This window comes from Pyxicephalus adspersus, chromosome 12, assembly GCF_032062135.1.
Source record: "Pyxicephalus adspersus chromosome 12, UCB_Pads_2.0, whole genome shotgun sequence".
In the NCBI taxonomy this organism is placed as follows: Eukaryota; Metazoa; Chordata; class Amphibia; order Anura; family Pyxicephalidae; genus Pyxicephalus; species Pyxicephalus adspersus.
This window is the reverse complement of record NC_092869.1, coordinates 48,857,864-48,868,303: the sequence shown is the minus strand read 5'-3', so window position 1 is coordinate 48,868,303 and position 10,440 is coordinate 48,857,864. Positions and strand designations below refer to the sequence as shown.

Genomic DNA, 10,440 nt, shown 5'->3' with positions numbered 1-10,440 from the left:
GAAGTCACAAATATATCAATGGCTCTGGGTCCCTTTCACACAAACTTTTGCCCTGAATGGTGGAGGGAAAATGTCAAACAAGCTGCTGCTCTAACCAACCCACAATACTCACCTCTTCCTGTTACCTTGCAGGGACCGCCATCTTCTTCCTTTAGACGATCTTCGGACATCCTGATTGGTTGTGCTGGGATGATGTAACTCTGGCTGCACCAATGCCGGGATTGCCAAGTATTCCTGGAAACAAACTCATGTACAGCGCAGCAAACATTGCCAGCTTGACAGCAATGGGGCCGATGAGAAGAGTTATTGGGTCATCACCCATGTGACTTTAGTGCCACCTGCAGGCATGGCTGTTGTTGTTCCTCAGTGGTCTCTCATGCCATCTATTAGACCCTCAAATGGCTATAAGAGCTGATCGCACATGCATTGCCATGGCAGATCTAAATGGAGGCTAAGATGTCCCCATTCACACTGAATAGAGGAGGTGATTTCAGCTTTAATCCCCAATGTCTTGAACACTGCTTGAAGCTTTCTTTGCACATGGTGGGTATACATGGACATCATGGAATATTCAGATCTTTACCAGACTACCTTTGCAAAGTCTTGTGCTTGTAGCACATTCATTGTGTGTATGGGTGACCTTGAGGGCACATTATGTCTGCATTACTATGAAAAATGTCAGACAGGAACTATAAAACCATCTCATCTGCAGCACAATTTCACTGCCCTGCCAATATAACAATGTGTTAACCCAGCGTTATCACCCGTCCAGAAACACTTATTGTACAATGAGAATCAGTCTGCATTGCGTGGCACCCAGTCATCAGGCAAGCAGTCAGACTTTAGCCCTTATGAAGTGAAAAGCTTCATGTTAATACATAGGAAGCACCCCCAACATATCTGTGCAATGAATATAAGACAAGGAGGGGGTCTGGATGTTGACATTTGTGCAAACTCTTCTAAATCACTGCTGGAGATCAGCAGGAGTCGGGGTTTGGTCATATATTGGTAATTGTTTGACTTATAAAAGTGTAATAATATCCACAACTTTATGTCAAATTTACTGCGATCTGTGAAACAGATTTTTCATCACTTCACCAGACAGAAGAAATCTTTTCCATGCAGCTTCTGACAGCAGCAAATTCCATATATATTTGGTTATCAATACATTTTATACTGGGCATTGCGAGCACCCATCAGAGAGCAGAGGAAAAGAAAGAAATAAAACATTGGTAACTGCTGCTATCTCTATTGGAATGAGAGTGCCAGGAAGGTAAATGATAGATTTATGTTCTAAGATAAATGTTCTTAATGGCAGCAACGCTATATTTCTGCCCCAGTAATTTGTATTCACATACAATTATTGAGGCTGAGAAGACAAACAGCAATATTTGGAAAATTGTAATGGGATGCAGCTGAAAAACTACCTTGGCCCAGAGCTGGATGGTGCACAAGGAATTCTCAGACAGGGCCCAGACCAGAACCATTCAATATTGGGAGACTTTATCTGTGCCACTGCAATCTTTTTCAATGTCATTTACAGGGATGGGGTGAGGGGGAAAGCCTTCTCTGTCTTGTCTTACACAGCCCAATATGTAAACTCGCACCCCTGAAATTCACATGTGCAATCCAAAACACAGCAAAGGGATACTCCGAAGTGAATATATTTGTTCTAGGCCCAGGAACCAGGGGATTCTATGGAGTGGTAAAATCAACAGCAAGGAGTTTATTCCAAAATACAGGATCATCATTTCTGTGGCAGTCACTCAGATGAAAACCTTTTTTTTTTGCAGCCCATATCTGGCCTTGTTACTTTACTTAACAATGCTGCAAGATGCCTTGCAAAAAGAAAAAGTATAGGTAAGGGTACATATGAAAAAGCAGCAAATAAATTTGCGGAAAAAGACAATTTCAAAGAATGATAAATATACATAAATTTCCCAGTCTTCATAAAACAAAAAAATCCCGCCGTCACAAAACTCCATCTGTTAAAAACTGTAAAGTCGTATTTCCCACTCAAGTGCTTTATCTTCCGGGGACCTCGTTGTTGGTCATTGTGGTAGGATCTTGTTGGATCAAATGCCTATAGTGTTTATAGTTTGCATGCAAATAGCTGGAGCCAGCTGCTTCATCTTCCTTAGGAGCTCACCAAAACATAAATCATGCTGTAAGAGAAGGAAAGAAGTTTCACTGACGGAGGATTAGGAATTGGCAGAATATATCCACTTAAAACCGATCTCCCTCCCTCCTTAGCATTTATGTCTTGTATGTTGGAAAATACAATACAAATGTATTACTTTGGCCTAAACTGACTTATTCACCGTTGCCCTGCATAACATTATATGATTTAAACAATCAGTATTGATTTACTCATTAATACGCATGCACAACAGCACTACTTACCCATATAGGTAGAAGAAAAATGAGAGCAGGTAAAAAGCTAGTTTACACCATCCTTCCTTCTGACAGTATGCCAGAATATCTGCATTCATGATAGTGGTGGGATCATACAGGCCAGGCCCACTCATCACCGGTCGGCTCATATACCTAGGAAACAAGAAAATCGAACAAAAATAAAGATTTGTTACAAGTAAAAGTTGTGTAGAGATTTTTAGTATAAAAATATATTAGGAGATCCCATTAAATGTAATTCCAAAACAAAGTGACAAAGAGGAACTAATCCTGTGATACTCACCTGCCCCCATTGCAGGGTGCCGCCTTCTTCTCTAGGTGATCTTTAGCCATTTTAATTGGGCACATTAATTTCCCGGGGAGCCGGCATTGCTGGGTATCCTGACAACCAAAATGAACTCTCACAGAACAGAAACCCCAAATGTGATCAGGCAGGAAGGAGGAATTATTGCAAAAGGGACATGCCTGATCCCCTGCCGATCGTGGAGTTTTTTTTGTGTGGAGGGGGGGGGGGGGGGGGGTCCTTATTTAGGAGCTATGACTGCAGAAAGAATTGTTTCATCCAATATTGTACATATCAAACTCCCAACCTACTTTTATTCTCTGGTCTGCACAGGGGTATAGGCGTTCCACACATCTGGGTGCTGCACATTCTACCAGAGAGAACTTCCTAAAGAAAAGTGAGGACCTGCTCACCACAGGTAACTAATAAGTCCTCTCCTTCTAAAGTTATAGAACCGTTTTAAGAATCGATGTTCCAATGCTAGACAACAATCCTGATGGGAAGGTATAAACTGACCACACTGAGCACTGCAGTTGTCTTATTACATTAATGTCTCTGGTATAATAAAGAAAGCCGATTTAAGCATTACAAGTATATGGCATTATTTTTAATTATTCATATTGATTACAAAGGCGGCTTTTTGAGGTCTGCCGGAAGTTTGTCATTTTCTTTCTAACCGGAATAGGAATGAATGAAATATTACCTCCAAATATGATAAGCCAGCAGCGGCATGTTTAAACTGAGAGTGAGCCATTCCGCAGCACACAGAAACATGACACAGAAGAATGCATGGATGAGATACTCTGGAAGCACAAGCTGCAAAAGAATGACAAAACAGAAAGTTACATGAACAGACAATTCATCCCAATGGACATCCTACACACACAACCAACCTGTCAAACATTTATTGTATATTTGTGATTCACACGTCTTTCTGTCTGGTCAGGGAGGAACGCCGCAATATATAACCTTTATGATGATGAAAATCTTTATATAACAGACCAGTGGTGCAGGCCGAGTTTTATTCTAATGGGGTTTGCTTTAAACAGATGCATATTTGGGAATTTTGCAGTACGGGAAAGTTATAAAAATGAGAAATTTCCATCATTATCAGCATGGTTATTGTACTGGATTCAGAAAAGATTTTGCTTTGTAGTGTGCTGGCCAGCACTTTTATTCATAATGTTAAATGGGTACCTAAAGTAAACCAGTGCAAATAATGATTTCCTGCTTCTTAAAGCTACCAGCAGAGAAGTTTTATATAAATCTTTTAGTCATTGGAGTGCTAATTTACTAATGTGACCGAGCAGGACTGACACCATAATGAATACAGGGCTCCTATGCAAATCTCCATTGGGTAAATTTGCTGCTCTACAGAACACCTCCCCCCATGCAGATGAGCCTGGGATGACAACTCACTTGCTGCATTGTATATATTGAGGAGCAGTGTTGTCACCCTGGGCTCATCTCCATGGGGAGAAGTTTTCTGGTTTACAGAGGATAACTAGGAAGGCCAATTATGTTTTTCATAATACTACTTTACAGAAAATTAAAACTAAACTGAACTGTTAGGAGAAAAAGTAAAAATGTACTAAGCCTGAACAACTAATGCAGCCACCACATCTTTAGCTGACAACCTCTAAACTTTTGTAGATCAGAGCAGCTATAACGATAAAAAATATTTGCTGTCCATTTATGATAATACATTTTCTATCACCTTTATAGAACGGGAAACAGTTTATTCCGAAGCATGCAGTAGATATTAGATTGTGAGCTAAGGGACGGTTAGTGACATGACCCTGGACTTTGTACAGTGCTGCCTAATATGTTGGCGCTATATTAATACTGTGTAATAATGTTACATAGGCCTCCGTTTTTCCTTTAACAAAGCTGCCAGGGAATGTTGGGAGTTTCAGGCCAAGGACAGCGTAAAGTATGAAGTTGAAAGTGCAATCTTGATAAATAAGCCCAGAATGTTAGGTGGCAATTTAGCTACAGTGCCATTGTTAAGGATAGAGCTGACTTCCTGTGTATAACCCGGATCCCTCCCAGTATTATCATGCAGAACCTCATAGCCTGGTAGTAGGAAGGATCGGGGATGTACAGGACATCAAAGTATTTAGGAGGGAAATATGAACAGAGAAACTGTACAATGCCTTCTGAATAATCCAATGCATGACAGACTGGGACAGTGATACTATGAACAATAACCACATATAAGATACGGGTCACCAACATTAACAAAACCGGTTTCTGCAGTCCCTTTCCTAAAGCTGTTATTACTGCAGTATTCTCTCTTTGAAGCTGGGTGGTGGCCCCGGAATTGTGAGTCATTTTCAGTAACCACCTAAAAACACCCGGGTGGTTACAGAAATATTCCGGGAGGTGCAGCTGGTTAACCAGGGCCGGAGAAATCACTATTACTGGTGGATTCTGCCGATTGGGACAAGACATTTACATTGCCGATCAATTCAATGCGAATGAAAATCTGATGCTGTAACTGCATGAAGAGGAATAATAAATGTAAAGTTCTGTGCACAGGCAGCTTCTTACTGCAGCAGAGAAATGAATATGTAGAAATAAATTAGCACCCACATGTGCACCTACTGTCAGTAAAGGCTGTCGATTATTTGAGATCTGACAATGCCAGTGAAGAAGATTGCAAATATTAAATCAGTGTAGCTAGGTGAAGATAGTCGCAGCTTAACAAATCAATGCAGCGCTTTTATTTCCTTATGGAAGGTGAGAAACAATATCAAAGTCCAAAATACTCGCCTCCCCACATCAGCAATATTTGGAGGTTTAATAGCAGGAAAGTCAGAAATATTTTTTTACAGAAGAGACATACAGAGTCTAGAAACATTTTTCACGTAAAAGCTTCCCTGTCTTTTTGCCTATTTTGCCCCTAGCTGAACTCTATTTGCACTCGTCACCAGCGTTTATCTTTGCAGCAGCAGCATGAGCAGGGCAAAGCACAGGCAATGTAATATACTATATTCTGTTATTAGTGCTCAGTAAATGCATGTAAGGAAAGGGTTTTAGCAATGGGATCTGTCCATGTTGCTCCCTTCTGTCCCAGTGATGAAGAGAAATCTCCTGAACAAGCAGCCTGGCAGTAATAAAACTTTCTATATGATGACCACGCTTTGAAGTCCTACCCTGATGCACGGACACAAGCCAAATGGGTCTTAGTGTTCTAAAAGCTGTCTTCTGTAACATTGAAGTACAACTAAAGACTCCTATAAGACAACCTCAACAAATCCCGGATTCAGGTACTATGTTAACCTTCCAAGCCAAATCCTCCTTCATTTGTGTCTCACACTATCCCCCTCCCAGACACTGCAGAACACAGTGGGAGGGGTTCAGTGCTGCCAATCCAGAAAGCAGTGGGTGGGACTGGGTGTGGCCAGGTGATGATTGACAGACTACAGGTTTGTGAACCAGCAGTGACAATACGGACAGCCCCGGCCCATTGCAGCATTTTCCATCCTAGTGTAATGCAAGCAGGCACAGCCTTCATAAGAGTGACAACTCTGCTGTGAAGAATAATGCCAATATAATCATTTATTTATTTAGCCTCAGCACAAGGTAATGGAGTTCAGCACATTGCAGGAGGTGCATGTTATATAGATGAAACCACCACTGAGTGACTAACCTGTGGCACTTCACCTATCCATGTTCCATCGCAGGTCACCTCCTTCTTCTTCCCAGATTCCATCTTTGGCCATATTGATTGGCTGTGCTGGGATGATGCATGTGAATATATTCATCCCTGGCACATGCAGGGGAACCTGGGGACTAAATTAATAGCCTAGGGATGGAAGCAGCAGTTCTCATGCAGGGTTCCTCCAGGGGGCGCTAGGGGTTCCTGGAGCAATGAGCAGTTTGTACCCCTCAGGTCAGTATAAGGGACACCAATGATGGTTTTGGCTATCTGTAAGGGTGACATTCTTCCCACTGGCCAGCAATGTGAGAGGAATTCTTCCCACTGACCCCCACACCAATATACTGTGATCTCTGGATATAGAAATTATAGAAGGGGAACCTTAATATCTGAAAGGTTGAAAAGGCCAAGAAACGCTTTAAGGGGTACACAAGGCCAAAACTCTTGTGACTGAGATGTGTTCAGAGTTGTGTAGATTTGATTCTCTAGACATAAATTGGACGGATATCCTTGGTAAGATCTATTATCTGTCAGATGTTATTGGACACACAATCACACCTATGTTTGACAATCGGTTATTTTATGACATATGCGATGATACAGAGCGCAGGCTGCACCATTAATCCAAATGATTGTATTCAGGGGCCCTGGGTTCAGAATCTGCATGGAACACATATCTTACATGTGTGAGTACTTCATGGTCCAGATTCTCCTCCCAATCCAATGACATATCAGCATGGTAATTGGTAGCGTACGGCAGGGCTAGGATTAAGAGATTGTAAACTCTTCCAGGCCAGCAATTTAGGTCATTCTGTGTAATCTGTAAATCTCTGCATGTCATGGAATAAATATGTGACATGAGTAAAACTGCTAGAAAACATAGAAAAATAGAAAGTGACCTGAAAAAATACAAAGTGGGTGAACTACAAGTATCACCATGTCCTTGGTGCAGGAGCACTTATATATCACCAACATATTGCTTAGCGCTGTACAATGGATACCTTGACATTTTAGAACAATGCTGCTAGGTGGGACGGTCCCTTTATTTCCCCATCATATCCCCCCTTGCAGGCTCCAAGACTGACACAGCAAGCATGGATGACGAGCAATCACACAACAGGGAGTGCAGGCTGACACTTACCGGGTTCAGCGTGTTACACTGGTCTATTGGATTTTTGTAATCTGTTTTCAATTCATCAAATGCAATTATCTGAAAAACAAAATAAAATGATCACATATCCCAGCAATGAATGTTGCAGACCAATCTAAAGATGACATTTAGTATCTGTTATGGACCCCAAAGCCGAACCCGCCAGTAAGTCCAGGTCTTTGCTGCAATGATATCCAATCAGTCGGTTTTACCCTGCTGGACTACAGAATGAACCCTGCTTTGGTACAGAGTGTGTGGGGGGGGGGTGATCATACAACTGAAAACACCGTTCAGATTACAGTGCAGCAAATATCAATAACTCCACGTTTGGGGATCACTGGATTTCTGGCAGCTTTTTCAGCAGACAAAACATGGGGAAATGTGAATTCTTACAGAGATGTACGGATATTCCTCCTCTGCACCCTGGGCATAATTTCAATCACTTTGCCTATAAAGGACGAGGATTGGCTGGGATCCGGATTTTATAGATTGACTGAACACCGATGACTTTTCACACTTCACATATTTGTGCTAATAAAGCAAAATGCAGGACATGATATTTACTGTGCATCCGACGTAAATATGGCTCCGTGTTTACCCAGCATGAGGTGATATGGGCACCTGGATACAGATCTTACATCAGTCTCTGCAGCTGAAACAACCCCGGGATCCACCTATGATGGGATTACTACCCATGGCGGGATTACCACCTATGATGGGATTACTACCCATGGCGGGATTACTACCCATGGCGGGATTACCAGGTGCTCGGAGCCCTGGAGATATCACTAACTGACTTTTACATATAAATGGCCACCGGTAGAATATTACAGCCGGTATTTTGTCTGTGTTACATGTAAAGGAAAACCAGCAAACTACCTACACACCCCGGTAATAATATAAATATATAACCCCCCAACCTCTTTTACTTGGTCATGTGATCCTTCCTTGGGGACTCCCATCAATGTGTTTATAACATGGACACTTCCTATATCTCTTTCTGACAAAGCTGTTAGCTGTATAACAGGAAGACAACTGCTTTCCAACTGCTGGGGCCTCAACTGCACTCCTAACAGCCCCCATTCCACTGACTAGGAGCAGTGGTTGTGGATTGTCACCCTTAATGTCTGATGCACAGGTCACAGAGGTTGCTGCCGGAGGACTAAGAAAGATCCATCGGCTTCCTGAAAACATTGAACTGCAGAACACAAAGCAGCTGAGGTTACAGTGTGACAACAACAAAAGGAGGATTCTGACCATAGATTTCAGCGCAGTGACAGTCGGGGCCCTTCCTGTATGGGGACACTCTATTACAAGCACTTCCTGCATCCAGAAGCAGAGCCAGACTGGAGGAGCCTTTCACTGTACAATCATTGTACATTCACCAAGAGTGAAAATTCACAGTGAATGTTACAGTGTCAATCAGCTGCTGAGGAATCTATGCCCAGGGGCTGCAAATCCACTATAAACTTGCCGCAGACTTCGCTCAATGACAGGCGGCGGATTTGTTTGATATTTATATTGAGGACGCAGGAAGGTGCTGGGACAAAGCGCTATTGGTGCAAACATAGGCCGTCATGTGGCTACATCAATTCACCAGGAGGTGACAGGAAGCCGGAGATCCCTACTCACTATGAGTTGTATAAAATAATCACTAATATTCAGATTTGTACAGACACTCCGTGCCCGATGCTTTCAGGAACAATCCCTGTACAGTGAGGCAATAATGGGCGGGGCAGAGCCCAGCCAATGGCGTGACACGCCTGATTTTGGGAAATGTCGGTGCATCTGTCAATAGTTTTCTGGATGTCTGACAACACTACCATTTATACCGAGCAGGCAAAGGCTGCGTAGTCACCTTTTTAGCCAATAAAATAATTTGACAAGGTTTGTAAACTCAAAAAATAAACTTATTTGGTCCCTTTGGGTGTAGAAAACACATTTCACTGTGAGCATTAGACTCTGCAGCAAAAGACACAAAGCCCACCTTGTTTTCTGATTGGAGGATGTCCTGTACACTCCAGCCCCTCCCACCCATCCCTGGCTCCGCCTCTTTATAGGTTATTATAATATTAGAGCCAGAGGCCTACGTAACCTATATTACTGAATTCTGCCCAGAACCCGGTTGCTACGGGCAACATTCTAGCAACAAACACCCTGCTTCATGGAAAAGATGGTCAGCAACCAACTCGCTGTTGTCGTGTGAAGGAAGGCATCTGATTGGCTGCCACAACCAACCGAGCCGTATGACGGGGCCCGGAGCACTCCCTGTGCGGACCTTGCCCTGAGCATCTCCATCCTCCCGGGTACTTACATGCCAAATGGCGAAGAAAATGAGCGCCGCGGTGAGCAGCAGAGCCAGCATATAACAGAAGGCCGCGAACGTGAACGCCATGTTCAGTCCGGAGAGCGAAAGAGGAGGCGACCGGCGCAGGGAATGCTGGGAAAAACCATTCACCGGCCGCCGCTCGGCCTGAGAAGACCCGGGGGCGCGCACGTCGCCGAGGGATGGGTGCGGGGCTGCGCGCACTGCGTGCGTAAGGTGGAAGAGACGGGGGCGCGCTTCAGTCATGATAACATACAGATGGGCGTGTCAGCAATATTAACGGCTTGTAACCATAGCGACATGGCAACAGGTTGCCCAGCAATGTGCCCACCTCATCATCATTATCATTATTTACATTCACCTCTGCACCCATCTCTCATACTAAATTTATAAAATATAATAAATATCACAAATGGACTTTTCATATTTCAATTTCTAATAACATAACACAGGGAATCTGACATTCACCCAAACAATCCCATGAGGGGTCTATAAATAAATGTAAGAGGTGAATGTGCAATGATTTATTTATTCCCCCCTGGGAATGTTTGGGGGAATGTCAGATTCCCCGTGTTATAAATTGGTATGAGTACAATGAAGCACAT

General features: G+C 43.0%; 1 protein-coding gene across 1 annotated transcript; it reads right to left on the bottom strand.

Annotated features, from left to right (window-relative positions):
• Window positions 1-1,706: 1,706 nt before the first annotated feature.
• Window positions 1,707-9,988, bottom strand: CNIH1 (cornichon family member 1). Its single transcript, XM_072427398.1, has 5 exons — window positions 9,824-9,988; window positions 7,501-7,569; window positions 3,399-3,511; window positions 2,404-2,547; window positions 1,707-2,165 (listed from the first exon to the last, which is right to left on the bottom strand). Exons 1-5 carry the CDS (start codon window positions 9,902-9,904, stop codon window positions 2,138-2,140), a joined length of 435 nt encoding a protein of 144 aa, XP_072283499.1. The 5' UTR covers window positions 9,905-9,988; the 3' UTR covers window positions 1,707-2,137.
• Window positions 9,989-10,440: the final 452 nt, after the last annotated feature.